General features: G+C 34.5%; 2 protein-coding genes across 2 annotated transcripts; one reads left to right on the forward strand and one right to left on the reverse strand.

Moving 5' to 3' along the window:
* The first annotated feature begins 2,901 nt into the window (after nucleotides 1-2,901).
* On the forward strand, nucleotides 2,902-4,370 carry LOC110784094 (uncharacterized). The gene has a single exon (XM_021988499.2). It carries the CDS (start codon nucleotides 3,101-3,103, stop codon nucleotides 4,259-4,261), a length of 1,161 nt encoding a protein of 386 aa, XP_021844191.1. The 5' UTR covers nucleotides 2,902-3,100; the 3' UTR covers nucleotides 4,262-4,370.
* A 2,505-nt stretch (nucleotides 4,371-6,875) lies between these two features.
* Nucleotides 6,876-16,251, reverse strand: LOC110784093 (uncharacterized protein At3g49140). Its single transcript, XM_021988498.2, has 11 exons — nucleotides 16,028-16,251; nucleotides 15,835-15,892; nucleotides 15,474-15,705; nucleotides 12,348-12,450; nucleotides 12,179-12,246; nucleotides 11,613-11,777; nucleotides 11,382-11,507; nucleotides 10,442-10,786; nucleotides 8,509-8,661; nucleotides 7,688-7,783; nucleotides 6,876-7,599 (listed from the first exon to the last, which is right to left on the reverse strand). The coding sequence occupies exons 1-11, from the start codon at nucleotides 16,083-16,085 to the stop codon at nucleotides 7,495-7,497; spliced, it is 1,509 nt and encodes a 502-aa protein (XP_021844190.1). The 5' UTR covers nucleotides 16,086-16,251; the 3' UTR covers nucleotides 6,876-7,494.
* Nucleotides 16,252-16,416: the final 165 nt, after the last annotated feature.

The following is a 16,416-nucleotide window of genomic DNA, read 5'->3' on the forward strand; positions in this document are numbered from 1 at the left end:
GAGTTTGTAATATATTTCATGAATGAATCTCAGCTTACAGCATTTGAGTATATATTACAATTCCAGCTAGTTAACTTGTGATTACAGCTAACTCTAGTAACAACTGAATAACAGAATTCAGTTACACCAAATAACAGAAAGTCAATATTAGTTTTGCAAAGTCAATGCGTTGACTATGATCTTGACTTATTTGTAATTCTTCCCTTAACAGACACTCTAACGGTTAATTACCTGTCGGACATCTTTTACAAGAATTTTTAACAATTTAACTCATTTTTTATGAAGTAAAACTTTGCACGAAGTACATGTAACTAAACAACCATTAAGTTAGTTAACACTTGATGTATTTAGCAAATAGATCTAGTAAATAACTAAATACGGAGTAACTAGTAAGGAGACAACTAGCCAAGTAACATTATGAACACTAATGGATTGGCCAGACGATGTCCCAAACTCCCGGATATTTATCTATATATGAAATCCTTTTATCCCACAATTTATTATCATTTCATTTGTGTGTCATTTTATTTTATTTTTTTACTTTTTTTTAATATTTGTAATAAGTCAACCACCTTTATTTTAATATCTAAAATTAAACCGATTGTGGGATAGAAAATAATACTCATGTAAATGTAGAATATAATTCTAGCAAGGAGGTGAAAAATCTTGAAGGAAAGTATAAAGGAAAGTTATATCGCCTAGATAATTCTAGCAAGGAGGTGAAAAATCTTGGGAAAAAATAAATAAAGGAAGGCAAAATGCTCTCCTATAAATACAGAATTGTATTTTGTGGATGTTGAGGGAAGAAGCCCAGAAAACAAACAAGTGATTTTTTTTTTTTGTTACGTGAAAAATGCCATTGTCAAATTCTCGTGGCACTAAAGCAATATATTTTATATTTTTGATATGTTAATTTTAATTTTCATGAAATCAATTCTAAAACTCATATTTTTCAATTAGGACAAATTTTTAGCAATATATTTTTGATATGTTAATTTTAATTTTCATAAAACCAATCCTAAAACTAGAAATTTACCTTATATTGTTTTACTAGATATCTAATGAAGCATGTGGCTAGAATGATCCAAAAAGGCAAAAATAATTCCTCTTCTTCATAATAAGAAAAAAAAAAAAAAAAAAAAAGCCCACAAAAATAAGCAAAAAGACAAGAAGAAATGAAATTTCAGGAAGAATGGTTTTTTGGTGGATCTCGATATGCTTTTCGATAACCCTAATCAAGATTTATTTAAATCGAGCGTTATCGACTAAACGTAATATTTTCTTAATGTCATAATTCTCATGAAATCAAGCATAAAACTCACAATTTTCAATTTGGACAAATATAGAATGGTTACAAGTATACGGAAAAAGAATTTTGTTTATTTGCATTGATTATTATACAAATTATGGTTTTTATAACAGGGGTAGCTTTGTTGTGATAAAAAAGACAATGTCGATTAAGTAATAAGTTGTGACTAAGATTTTTACTTCTTTTTTTGCGACACCGGTATCTTGTAAATAAATAAATAAATAAAAATCTTAAGTCCAAATATAGTATCTACCTCCAGTGATTTAGTGACATATATGGAGTCAACATGATAATATTCATTCCCAATCTAGAATGAAAATTTTGGGTAGGATATTAGTTAAGTGGTTGTTTGGTTTTCATTTGAATACAACTTTTTAAAAAAAACTAAATGTTTCAAAGTTGTTTGATTGACATGAATATATAAGTGCAACTCCGGAGAAAGTTTTCTTTCAGAAATTAGGGAAATTGATTACCTATGGCAAAGGGATGGAATTGCTTCATATGGGTAACATATAATATCAACTAGTTTTCTATCAGACAATCTGACACTTTATTAACTGTCAGACCATATTCAATTTGCCAGCTAGTTTGGAGATAGATGAGAACTAACATAGTGGCATGGCATGCAATTGATTCAAATGATCTTTTACAAGATTTTGTAAATATTTTATACAATTTCTAGAAAGTTTAACTTTGTACTTGTAACCAAAACTATAAGTAATTAACACTTGATGTATATTTCGTATATTGCATAGATCAAGTAAATAACTAATCATGACACTAACCTAGTAACGTTATGAGCATTATGCTCTTCAACTAAAGGACTAAGTCTCAATTCAACCTCTCAACATTCGAACATTTGGAAGGGGAAAACATAAATATGTTTTTTTCAAGAGATCTATGCTAAGGTTGGATTAACTCGAATAGTATAGAAGTTTTTACTTTATAAATTTTTTGAACGCTTAGACCCCACTAAATGTTAAGAGCACATATACCTATATAAATAATAAGTCCATGCAGACTGGCTAGTCAATCAAGGTGTTACTTAGAACCACAAGATAAAGTTGATTCAATTCCCTCCCCTAGCTTTAGGGCGTATTTTATATGATGATTTTATAGGTATGGCAATACCACGTTTTATTCCTTCATAATCTTTTTTATTTTCTTTTTAGGGTTTATCACCCATCTTTTGCAACAAAAAAATGTGTATAAACCATAAGTCCACACATTAATTAAGGTCATTAACCCTTTTATCTCATGAAAAAATATATTACCTATTTTAAATACTATACATTGAGATTATTATGTATGTTTGTAAGGATTTGTGCATTTATATTATATTCTTACCAACATATTAAATCTATTTAATAAAAAAGAATTTATTTTATACCCACTCAATATTAAATACTATACATTGAGATTATTATGTATGTTTGTAAGGATTTGTTCATTTCTATTATATTCTTACCAATATATTAAATCTATTTAATAAAAAAGAATTTATTTTATACCCACTCAATATTCATATCAAATATCACTCTCACCCAATATTAGTAAGTATGATTAAGCTCATGCATCGGCAAAAATAAAAGAAACCGCCTTTTATAGTTGTTGTTGCTTAAACCGCCTCTTTGTTTCCTACTTCTACCCCGTATAAGGTAACGGAGTGTTGCCGTCACATAATAGTCTCTTTCTTTCCTACTTCAATTATTTCTGATCTTCATCTTCAATTTCTCTCAACTTTGATCAAAATTGGCGAAAAAATCCCCAATTTCGTCAATCAAATTGCAAATGGATTCCAGAAATTCTCAAAATTTGCAGGTGTTCATCCGATCACCATTCCCAACTCGTACCCTAACCCTAAATCCCAACCAAACATGGGCAGATCTCAAGAACCATCTCCCTTTCTTCAATTCATCTTCATCTTCATCATCTACCTCTGAGATAGGGTTCTTTTCGTTTAATGGCAAAAGGCTAGACGAATTCACCACCGTCGGATCTTCCGGAATCGCCCAAAATTCCACCGTAAACCTCCACTTCAAGCTTCTTGGCGGCGGCGGCGATGGCGGCTCAACTTGCGCGGAGTCTAGGGATTGCTACTTGAATATGTACGCCGAGAGGAAGCCGGATAAGGGGGATCCAAGCGAGAAGCGCCTCTCAAAGTGGACTACCTGCGCGCTTTCCAACGAGCCGTTGAAGCCGCCGTGCGTAATCGACCGCCTTGGCAACGTCTTCAACAAGGAAGCTCTGGTTAAAGCGATGCTTGCTAAGAGTTTGCCGAAACCGTTTTCGCTGTATATCAAGGGTTTGAAGGATTTGATTCCGATTCAATTGTCTTCTGGTAATGAAGAAGATTCATCATCATCACATTTTCAGTGCCCTATTTCTGGGTTTGATTTCAATGGAAATTACAGATTCTACGCTTTGATTAATTGCGGTCATGTTCTGAGCGCGAAAGCACTCAAACAAATTAAATCATCTGCTTGCCTTGTTTGTCACAAGGAGTTCAAGGAAGAAGATGATAAGATTGTAATCAATGGGACTGATGAAGAGGTTGATATTCTGAGGAAGAAGATGATTCAGATGAAGGAGATGGAGAAGGAGAAGAAGGCAGCGATTAAGCTTAAGAAATCGAAATCAAAACAGTTAAACTCAGTTGGTGTTGCTGGGGAAGATGATGATGGTGTTATTGTTGGTGATGCTCAGTTGAGTGGCAAGAAACATGGCATTGATGATGTTGTAAATGCGAATGCGAAACCGGAGATTAATCCCAAGCTTCCTAATGCCATTGCTGTTACTAAGAAAGCTTCGGCAAAGAGATTCAAAGCTGTTGATATTGCACCTGCAAATGCTGATAAGAAAGTGTATGCTTCTCTTTTCACTTCTTCTTCTAGGAAGTCTGATTTCAGAGAGACTTATTCTTGTAGATCTTTGCCTTTAGGGAGAAACTGATTGTTTTACTTGACAATTTGAGCTGAATTGTGAGTTGAAATGTGAGTTGAAACTATCTCCATTGATTGAATTCTCCATATGTAATTCAAGCATCCAGGTTTTTAATCTACTACTTGTTTTCCTGTGTCCTCAATTGATCAATTGCCAGCTGAATATGTTGTTCTAGATGTTGGAATTTGATAGTTATATCATCAGAAGCATAGCTATTGAACATTAGTAGATTTTGCAATGCTATGTTTGAACTTACTAGTTTCCCTGTGTCCTCAATTTACAATTTCCCCTGCTTTAATGGAAATTATCTTGTTCCCCGAGTTTTAGTAGAATAGATTCGAACTTTTACTTCATTGCCAGCTGAATAAGTTATTATAGATGTTGGAATTTCACATTTATGTCTTGAGAAGCATAGCTATTGAACATTAGTAGATAGTTCAATGCATGTCTGAGCTGACTAGTTTCCTTGTGTCCTCAATTTCACTTCTTCAATGGAAATAATGGTGTTCCTCGAGTTTTAGTAGAAATGATTCGAACTTTTATTTTATTGCCAGCTGGAATAAGTTGTTCCTAGATGTTAGAATTTGGTAGTTGTGTCTTGAGAAGCATAGCTATTGAACACTAATAGATTGTTCAATGCTATGTTTAGCTTACTAGTTTCCTTGTGTCCTCAATTTCCCTGCTTTAATGGAGATTATCATGTTCCTCGAGTTTTAGTAGAAAATATTTGAACTTGTGTTTCATTGACAGCTGAATAAGTTGTTCTAGATGTTGGAATTTGACATTTATGTCTTGAGAAGTATAGCTATTGAATATTAGTAGATTGTTCAATGCTATGTTTCAGCTCCTAGTTTCCTTGTGTCCTCACTCCTATGAAGCAATGAAAACTATTGTGTTCCTCGAGTTTTAGTAGAATAGATTCGAACTTCTATCTCATTGCCAGCAGAATAAGTTGTTCTAGATGTTGGAATTTGGTAGTTGTATCTTGAGAATCATAGCTATTGAACATTTGTAGACTGTTCAATGTTATGTTTGAGCTTACTTGTCCCCTGCGTCCTCAATTCCACTGTTTTAATGGAAATTATCGTGTTCCTCGAGTTTTAGCAGAATAGATTTGAACATTTACTTCATTGCCAGCTGAATAAGTTGTTCTAGAAGTTGGAATTTGACATTTATGTCTTGAGAAGCATAGCTATTGAACATTAGTAGCTTTTTAAATGTTATGATTGAGCTTACTAGTTTCCCTGTGTCCTCAATTTCCCTGATTTAATGGAGATTATCGTGTTCCTCGAGTTTTAGTAGAAAGGATTCGAACTTTTATCTCTTTGCAAGCTGAATAAGTTGTTCTAGATGTTAGAATTTGACATTTATGTCTTGAGAAGCATAGCTATTGAACATTAGTAGATTGTTCAATGCTATGTTTGAGCTTATACTAGTTTCCCTGTGTCCTCAATTCCTATGCTTTAATGGAAATTACCGTGTTCCTCGAGTTTTTGTAGAACATATTCAAACTTTTATCTCATTGCCAGCTAAAGAAGTTGTTCTAGTTGTTGGAACTTGACATTTATGTCTTTGAGAAGAAGCATAGCTATTGAACATTAGCAGCTTTTTCAATGCTATGTTTTCACTTGTTGCGAAAATTACCAGTTTGATTTTGCAGAGCGGTTATCAATCTGTTTGCGAGTTCTTTCAAATTAACAAAATGTTGAACAAGTATTAATAGGTGAGAGTGAGATCATCATCACCATCATCATCATTTCACATTCTCACTTTAATTTGGGGTGAGACTCATATGAGACTTTGCTGGATTTTGATGCTTCAGACTACAGTAGTGGTTAGAACATACTTGTCCACAGCCAATATTTTATCTTTAATTAAAATGGTTGAACAAGTTAGCGGGTCTGTATTGGAGAGAAGGAGAAGGCTAAATCCTCAACTTATAAGGTTGAGGAGTTACTCCTTTGATCGACAATTGAGAATGTATAGTAGTAGACCTGATCATCATAAGTCCGGTCCGCTGGCCTGGCCCAAAAAATAGCGGGTTTTGGGTAGAATGTTTAAGCTTTTGGTGGGTTTTGGCAACTCAAAATTGCAATTTTAGTTATAAATTTGACTCGGTCCAGGAAGCCGCTATTTTAGCCCGGCCCTAAAATTAGCGTGTTTTGGTCAGAACTTTTAGTTTTTTGTGGGTTTTGGGCAACACTAAGTTGCAATTTTAGTTATAAATTTGACCCACCCCGGAAGCCAATATTTTTGCCCGAAATAGTGGGTTTGGACATAAATTTCCAGCCCGAAGTTTGGCCGGCAGAGTAGGCAGAATGTTTAACTCATGGCCTGGCCCGAACCCGGCTTGGCCCAAAATTTGATCAGGTCTATATAGTAGTGTTCAACCCAGATTTGCATCCTGGTGGCAGCATTTCTATCATTTAATTTCGTTAGGGCTTACTCCTAATATGAAGTAAATGACAAGCCCGTGTACAATTGCAATCAACACTGCTAGCTTCTCAATTCCAGCAATAGATATAAGAAATGCATAATTGCATACTGTGATACTGGTAAAGGTAAACACATCTTTCCAATATCGCGAAGATGTAAAAGTAATATTTTCATAGAAAATCAGAAATCCAACAAAACCTGTTCAAATATCAGTTTCCATTACCAAAACCTGTTCTTTCTGCAAAAATACACCAGAAACAACGATCTCAGAACTTCTACTTCCAAAGATGAAACTACTGTCAACAATAACCAACATTACATACAATGAGATTTATAAGTGAACTTTATAATTGAACCTCATCCCTACTTAATTTTAGATGCTTATGTACACATCCCCCGTCTCTTTACTCAATTTGTCGAGGGGATGAAAGTACGATAAAAAAAAAAAAAAAAAAAAAAAAAAAAAAAAAAAAAAAAAAAAAAGAAAAAGAAAAAAAGAACCTTTTAGCATCCTCCTTCCCTCATTCTCTCTACTGATCTACAACTGATGACAAATTTGCGCACTTTTAGCATAAAACAATCAACTAATTTGCTGTAAACTGACAAATTTGCGCACTTTTAGCAAATGTTGAAGAAAAATGGGCTGTACATATTTCGAGCTAGTTGTAGAGCAAATTAAACAACTTTTGCAACAAGGATGGATCATCTTCACAGTTAGGAATACATCAGAAACTTACCTGCGGAATCCAGCATGAAACTGAAGATTTCAAAGGGAAAGTTTGAATAATTACTACCCATTTTTAACTTCAGATTTCTTTTCTTCGGGTTTGTTTTACTTTTTGCGCCTTCTGATTGGTTCTAGGGAATAATAAATCGTTGAGTTGTCTCTCAGCACTATATTCTGAAGAGGCCTGCAAGTGAAATATGATGGGAGTAAGAACAGCATCTCATAACTTTTTGAAAAGATTGTTTTTGTTAGAATTAAAGGAAAATAAGTACCTGAGAAATGAATGCAAACCGTAATGTTTGTACTTGCGTTCCTGAGCAAACTCTTAAGTCGAAACCACGAGAATCTACACCAATAAGTGATGCCTCCTGCAACAACAATAAATGAAAAAATTAAAAATTAAAAAATTAAGAAAAATAAGTGTAGGATCAAGTAAGACGAAAGAAGCAAATTTCAGCAGCCTTAAGACATCCAAATCCTAATAGTAAGAAAGTTTAAATCAAAAACAATCAGCACATCTTGACGACTCGCGAGGATGTCATTAGATCAGAGAATTAGGCTCTGTTCTGTTCGGCTTTTTTGACTTATTTCAACTTATTTCAGGCAAAATAAGTTCAGTTAAGTTCAGTTAATATAGGTTAAGAAAAAATAAGTTTTTTTCATACATTTATACACACAAATAAGTTTATTTCAGACAAAATAAGTTCAGATAAGTTCAAATAATATACTTTCAGACAAAGTCAGAACAGTGATAGCAAAAATAAGGATGCATGAATAATGTTTACACCAACTACTCAAATCTATATTGGAAAGGTTTCCTAACAGAGAATAAGGGGGAATTCGTTAGGGAACTGTAGAAGGCGAAAGCAAAAGAACGCTCAACTGTTCTATGCTTCTATCAGCTATTTGTCACATAATCTTAGTTACTTTTATTTTTAAGGTTTAATGATGTGAACTTGATGTAGGTAGCAAACTTAGGTTACTTTCCAAGAACACCTGTGACTACTGATCATTGTTACCTTTAATGACTTGTGGTTTGTGCATTAATTGCACTTACAGCAATAATTAGAAGAAAGTTAGCAAAATGTTTCACCTCAACTTGAAGACCCTTACTCCTCCAGCACAGGGATTTAAGAGCATTGGTGGTCTTTTCTCCTGCAGCACTTATACGAGATATAATTTTGGCGGCTGAATGAGCGATTGCGTCAGAGTGTGCTTTCTTGTAATCTTCAACCTCAACTTCAGTCTGTTACATTGTGCAATTCAATTTTTTCATCAGCATATTTCAGAACAAGAAGAGAGTAATTCGACAGTGATAAAGATATTTAATAAACTGCTCTTTTTAATGGCTGCGTTTGAGAGGGAGTATGTAAAACTAGAAGAGAAAAAAAAAACAAAAAAAAAAACTAGGGTATAAATCTTTGCTAATACTCTTCCATCTTATTTGCGACACTTGTGGTAAACACATCTCCAGCGCTTGAATTGGATATGAACATTGATTCTAGGCAAAGGAGTCAGCTAATCATACACCTATTTCCGGCTCTTGTTTAGGGAAAGCCCTAACTATCTACCACTGATAATTCATACAAACACTTCGGATTTGTTCTCTTCGTCTTGTTTGATTTTTCTAGTTTCTGGTCTGATTGGTCTGGATTTTTCCTCGCTGTCCGTTAGTGTTTTTTGCTTTTTCTGGTATGGTCTGGTGAGATCTGATTTTTCTAGTCTAATCTAATAAGCAATAAGAACAAGGTGAAGATAACGCATGACGGGCATGTTAAATGGAGGCGCTATGAAATGGCTTCAGATTTAGGTTCATGGCTAGCTAAACATCCTCCATTTCAAAATAGTTGTACCATTTTGATTTTCACGCTTGCCAATGCACAACGTTGACTATCAATATTACATATTAGTCAAAATTATATAAAGCTGACGTACTTAGACACCGAAACAAACCCAACAACATATTACATATTAGTCATAATATATGTTTTTATTTATTAGTAGCCGATAATGGTCAAGGTAAGATAAGTGAATAGAGTTAAAAACAAAATGGTGCAACTATTTAGAAAATGAGGTAGTATAATACTCCTGCATTACATTAGGGAAGGTGAATAGTAGTAAAAGACAAAATGGTGCAACCAACTATTGAATAGAATATTTATTGTAGTTAAATGACTACCTTATTTAAGAGGCCTTTAAGACCTTTAAACTAAAGATCACAAGTCCTATGTTCATTTCTACAACTCTCCCCGTCCCTTAATACTCAACCCAGTTTGACCGGGGCACATAGTTTTAGATATTTTAATTGACTTATTAATTAGGTGATAGTTGATAGTGGGGTATTTTTTTTAATATAGTTAGTGAGAAAATTGTCAAATAAAGAGGTTGAGATGGGGTAGGGTGGGTGGGGATTTAATTTTATAATGTTCTTTTAAGGAAGTAAGAAATATATGTGGGTCCATAGTTAAGTGAGAAATGATACAATATTAGTAAATGTATGCCATTTATAGAAACGGGGCGAGTATTAAGAGGCGACTCAACAAGGAAAGCGGGGCGAGTATTAAGGGACGGAGGGAGTAATCAAGGATCCACTTTTCTTTGACCTTTAGATATCGGTTTATAGTGGACAAACTAAAATGGCCATCAAACTACACCACTCCTCAATGACTGTAAATTAGCACAAAGGCGTATTCTCTAGAAATCTGAATCAAGTCAAGGGAAAATAGCATCTATATCACCAAGGCATAATGAAAAATGTAAACTCACTTTGCATTTTTCTTAAAAGGAGGAATTGTTTTACTGTTGAGAGAGGAAAGCAGAAAATAACACCTTTTTTGGGACTTTTGAGGGAAAAGGAGGAGTAACAAAATCTAGTTGGCTTCTCTAATTATAAAGAATCACTGTATAATACTAAGAACTAGCATGAATTTTCTGCTCCCAGATTTTTTTACGGAGGATTGTGCGACAAATCAATGACCCTTTTACGGTTTTACCATTCAGATAGTCTTAGAAACATGAAACAATACCTGATTTCCATAGGCCGAAATAAGCTGAATCTTAACCATCTCCAACTTATAGAACGCAGTCCCACTTGACAAGACAATATCCTTTTCCAAATCCCCATTCTGCTCAGAATTATCTTCAGAAGAAGCCGACCCATGAGCGTGTCCGTTAACCAAACCAACATTTTTTACCTTGCTATTATTAGTAGCCTTTTCACCATTGTTGACATCAGCATCTTTATCTGGTTTAATCAACCTGTGTTTCTTAATTACAGATCGTTCTTCAATAAAGGCAGGTCTCAAAAGGCCTTGTATAGCCAAACCAGCTGGAGGCTGTACCATAAAATCTATAGGATTATCAGAAGTAACCTGCACCATAAAAAGGCTTGTTAAGACGAAACAATATTGACAACTAGATTAGATCCCGTGCATGCACGGATATTCCAAAAAATATATTTTACCATTTTTTTGTAAAATAATTGTTCAATAATAAAGTAGTACGGACTACGGAGTATGATCTTGCAGATTTTCTAAAGATTAATAAAGTTAAGATATATTTTATGATTTTACAAATATTATTTTTGAGAAATAAAATTAACTACAGTTGAAAATTTATATTGAACATCAAATAAATAGGGAAAGATAAAATTTTAGTCAAATAATGAATATGTTCCATAAAAGTTGATTGAAATAAATAATAAAAAAAAAAGTTTTGGTGGGAAAGTTTTTCACTCGGGAGTGACACGTGTCACTCCTTGTGTGTGTTTTAGTATAATGTAATAGATAGATGTGCCAAGTCTTGCTTTCAACTCAAAGTAATCATCAGAGTCAATCTTACTAGTAAAGTAGTAAAACATTACGAAATAATCAGTTATGGACATCTTGAGAACATCAGTAACATAAAACTGTCAGGCATAGTCATGAAAATATAAAATTCATGCATAACAAAATAAAGGTTGAGAACCTCAGAAATCCTTTTTGCAAAATACATTGGATGGGAAGAACGCATCGTTTCTAATTTTGCCCAGTCTCCCAAAGATTCATCAGAATCAACAAGATCCTCTGCAACATCAAGAATATCAACCCAATCCTTCAAAAAAAACAGATCAAATGAAAGAGGAATGTCATGTTGCCAGAAACAGATGATGTTCAGAGAAATAGAACTCAAACCAAACATGAAGCCTATATTTCTCACCCCGTCAAACTCATCGTCGTCGTCGTCATCTTCACCCTCCTCCCCATCTTCATCAAAATCACTATCTTCCTCTTCAATTTCTTCAATACCAAAATCAATTGAAGCTGGACCTGACAACTCCATCTCACCCAATACTTCCTTGGTATCCAGACCAATGATGACATGCTGCGTAAAAGAAACCATAAGTCTAACTAACCAAAAACATGAAGAAGTGAGGGAAAATAAAATAAAAATAAAGCATGGAGCCAGATGAAGTCTCTGACTTTCTGCACAAACTAAAGTAGCAATGAGTTATCAAGCGTTAGAAGAACACACATGAGTCTTAATCACTTTAGGCAAAAATTGAAAGGAAAAAAGAAAAATCAACTCATGAATCCACCTGATATTAGTCCTGTATGCTAGATTAAAACGGAAAGTGAGTAGAACTTAGGAAAACTGAGGTAATACTGAACATTGCTTCTGAATCCACATTAATTTCAAGAAAAATATGCAATACATGTAAAGATTACAATGCCCCCCCTACCGCTACCGTCACGTTTTATGTTCCTCTAGAAAAAAATTCTTACCACATAGTTGTTGTCAGAAGTCAGGGATTGCAAAATGTCTTCATCATTGTTCATCTGGAAGTATACATCTGAGAACAGGCCACATATGTGAAACTTCGGAGTAAATAAGGAGATTGAAGCTTATATACAATAAGTAAACAACAGTAGTTTAACAACAATACCAACTCACTTCCATGTTCGTCAGTAAGGTAAGGCAGATCTGGCCAGAAAATGTTCTCATGAACTTCGTCGTCAATCATACCAGAAAACATCAGAGTTGCTTTGCTGTTCACCTGACAGTATAAGACCAGAAAATCAGCAGAAAAAGATAACTAAGGACCCATGGATTTAATTTAGACAAACTTGTCACTTACAACCTTTTATGTAGATGAATTTGGGAATTACAGCCTCTTCGGAACCTTAAAAATAATTCAAACCCTTCACTAGACCAGACACATCTACATTAAATTCAGTTCAGAGACATTTTTATTATTTGACTTCAAGCAAGAAATTAGAACAAAGGAAGACTGGTTTCAGATTTTCTGGGGGGTAAATACTTTTTCTTCCACTCAAATTCTGCAGCTTAACTAAGGCTCCAAGGTATATAATCCCCTCCCAAGCAACATAACGAACATTTTGTGAAATCAATAACCCCAATTACCCTTCAGAAATCAGGTAAACTACAAGCCCGAGCCCAAAGAATAAAAGTCATGCCTGCAGGAAATATTTGGTGTACCCTCAAAATCCACAGAAGAAAATAGTGAGAGGTCTCCTTTGTTCCCAAGCAACCCTGTGGCTAATTGGAGGCTTAGAGCTCAAAGACCTATTTGACTCAGCTTACCTAGAAAAATACAATTTTCAAGGATAAAGCCTATAACTCAAATTATTGAGTTCCTGCCAAAATTCAACGAAAAATCGTACAGAAATAGGAGGAAAGCAACTAGGATTACTGATCACACTCGACCGAAAAATAGCCATCCATGACAAATTCCGTAACCCTCTCTTACTTTAAAGTTATATTACTCCGGCACCTAAATAACCTCCTCGCTTCTCACATCTCTTATGATCAATATTAGCCACATGGACCATAGGTGGCATTAGACCCGAATATAATTTTCAAATCTTAGTTTGAACTTTGAAGGCTATGAGTTCTAGTGAAAGTATGAAAACCTTTTAGGGAGCCAACAAAATAACTTCAAAATAAGAGACGAATACCATGAGGCTGCATAACGTATGCTTCTAACATCATTGACATTTTAATCAAGATAGGTGATCTCTAGCGAAGGCCATAAGTCATGTGCTCTCCTCGAAAGAAGCCAAATCTCAAAATATGACTGTTTATGGTTCAAGAGTCCCCTATGGTCCATGGACTCCATAGTCCATATAGGTCATTTGTACAATTGATGAAACTAACCGCTTTGAAAAAGCACATTTCAAAGGCTATAATAATATACCCATGTGAAATCTTTACATGACTAGAAATAATACTGACCCAAATATCAGTGGAAAAGCCCAACCAAGATAGAAAAATGTATGGACATCTCCTTGACACCTTAGCAAAGCCGATCATATTGGTCATTTAGGCTATATACAATACCACATCTCGCAAAGCACAAGCCATATAGTCTTAAAATCTTTATAACCCAATAACCACGTTGTACACCTCAATCTTTTTCTTTTATAAGAAAAGAAGTATATTCATCAGCTGAACTAATGAGGAAAAAACAAAGAAGACGAGTTGTTTACAAACAATCCTAACATCTTTAAACCTTTATTTACCATCTACAGTCCCAACACCACATGTGAAGTTAGATCATTGTATCCATGCTTTCTAAAAAAGCCATATTTTCACCCCCCCCCCCCCCCACACAAAGGCAATTGTTTGCTCATCACAACATACTGTTAATGTTTCCTTCATTCAAGCATGTTTACCCACTTTTTCCCCTTTAACATAATTGGCAAGAGGACCTCCGGAATGCTTGTCTTTCTCAATATCCTCCAACACCGAAGATAATACTACAAATCGAGAAATCGACAAAAGCTATTTCCATTAATAACCAACATAGAGTAGACAGAGATACCCAAACACCTCATATCCTCAGTGCCTTTAGAAACATGAGGTTACGCCGGTTTCCATAATATAGTACTCATATTTATGCATAGCAGTCAATTTAAGTTATTCACTAATCTATGGATTGCTTCAGCCTAATTTCAGACAAGAAGTCCTAACGCACTGAGTTCCAAAAGGTTGTCAAAATTCAAGAGTGTACTTACCAAAAAAATTAAAAATTTCAAGGGTATATCAATTCAGAATACTTGAGCCTGCTAGAAAGTAAATAAGTTACTTTTTAATCACCATACAAAGAAGAATGGGAGGTGTTCAATATTATCTTAAGTGCCAAATTCATAAATAGATTGGTTCCCATGCCAAAGCCATGTTAATATCATATTGGGGATCAAGGGAGGAAACTAAAAGCAATGTCAAGGAAAGGTTCCTTAGGGATTCCTCGTGACTCATGAGAACGAACCACGAGCCACCTACATGCTCAATTTTTCCCTTGCCCCTAGATTAAAGTTAACAATAAAAATAATGACTCCAAATTATACCCTTTTATTCTCAATTACCTTCATGACCTACCATGAGAAGTCATTCAACTGACAATGAGACTATAGTTCATCATTTGGTGGCATCATGTGAGGGAATCCTTCCCACTTTAGGGAGAATTGAAGTTAGATCATAAGAAGAGGACCAAGATTAAGTTTTGGGACATTTGGAAGTGACAATCATTTTAAAAAGGTCACAACTTCTCTTCCAAGTGAAAGGATATTACTCAAGTCACAAGGGTTATAATATGGGAGGTCTTTAATACTCACCTTTCCACTAATGGTCAAGCTTTCACAACAAAATGATGGAACTTCATAAAACTCAATTGGAGAATCAGACTCCTTAATGTCTCGAGCTAAATGCAATTAGCCAATTGTAGTAGGTGACCATGACTAGACTAACAAATTGTAGCAAAGGGATTATCAGATTATGTAGAATTAATTAGGCTAACTTTATCAATACCTACATTAAAGGAACGTGATTCATCACATAAAGATAACCAGTAAGTCCTAACGGTCAAACATGGAAGACATCGTAGTAGTGGCTAAAGTCTAAGGGCATTGGATGGTTCAGAGTCAATATTCTATAATTCCTTTAACATAAGCTAAAATACTACATCTTCTTTAGACATCCCAATGATCCAAATTTACATTTAAATAAACCTCCATAGAATATTTCTTAAATTAAGAGTAGAACTAACATTGTTTATACCTCAATGATGGTTCTGCAAGTTTCAGAAGCAGTAAGTTGACCCTCTTCAACTGCAGTTGATTCGGAATCCGAAATATCTTCATATGGATGATACTTAGACTTGCCATTCTCCCCTAACTGATCAGACCCTGACCCCAAATACTTTCCAGATGCTTGAATTCTGCTTTTCCTTGGATCATTCCTTTTATTCAAAAAACTATCAAAGTTTTTCCTCAATTTCTTTACTTTATTCCTGCAAAATCCCATGTTTAAATTCATGAACTTTTTTTGCAAAATTTCACAAATCAAAAGAATACTGTGTTAACAATGATTCACTTAAATACCCATAAGCTCAAATTAAATGGGGTTCAGTTAAAATTACCAGGGAACAGCAACTTTGACCCCCGTGGCATCATCAGAGCTCCAAATTGAACGGCAACCTGAAACCAATTAGAAAAAAAGGGAACCCCAGTTAATAATTATGAGATAATAAGTTAATAACACGTGAAAATTACAATCAATTAGAAAAAGCTCAGAACTTTCTTTGTTTTTTCCCAGAAAAATTAAGAAATTACAAGCTAGGGTGGAAGATGAGTGTAAATGAACAGCCATTGTTGAATCTATCAACATCATTTCAAAATTGAATAAGAATTGTAGAGAGAGAAAGCAGTGTGGGGAGTGAGGAGAGAGAATGAAGATTAGAGATGAGAAATGGCTTGCTTTCTTTTGCAGATTGTTCTTGGCCGTTGCCGGATTTTGGAGGATGATGAAATGGAAGATGCTTTATTTTTGCTTATTTTTTTGGTATTTTCCTATTATTATTATTTTAGAAAATATCTTATATAATGATTTTCCACGTAGATAATAATTTAGTCCTATTGAATGTGTCCACGTAGGTACATGGGTTCACTCTAATTGGCCACAATCATGATAGGGCTCCTCTTTGTCATCCAACAAAACCCTA

Source organism: Spinacia oleracea, chromosome 3 (genome assembly GCF_020520425.1).
Source record: "Spinacia oleracea cultivar Varoflay chromosome 3, BTI_SOV_V1, whole genome shotgun sequence".
In the NCBI taxonomy this organism is placed as follows: domain Eukaryota; kingdom Viridiplantae; phylum Streptophyta; class Magnoliopsida; order Caryophyllales; family Amaranthaceae; genus Spinacia; species Spinacia oleracea.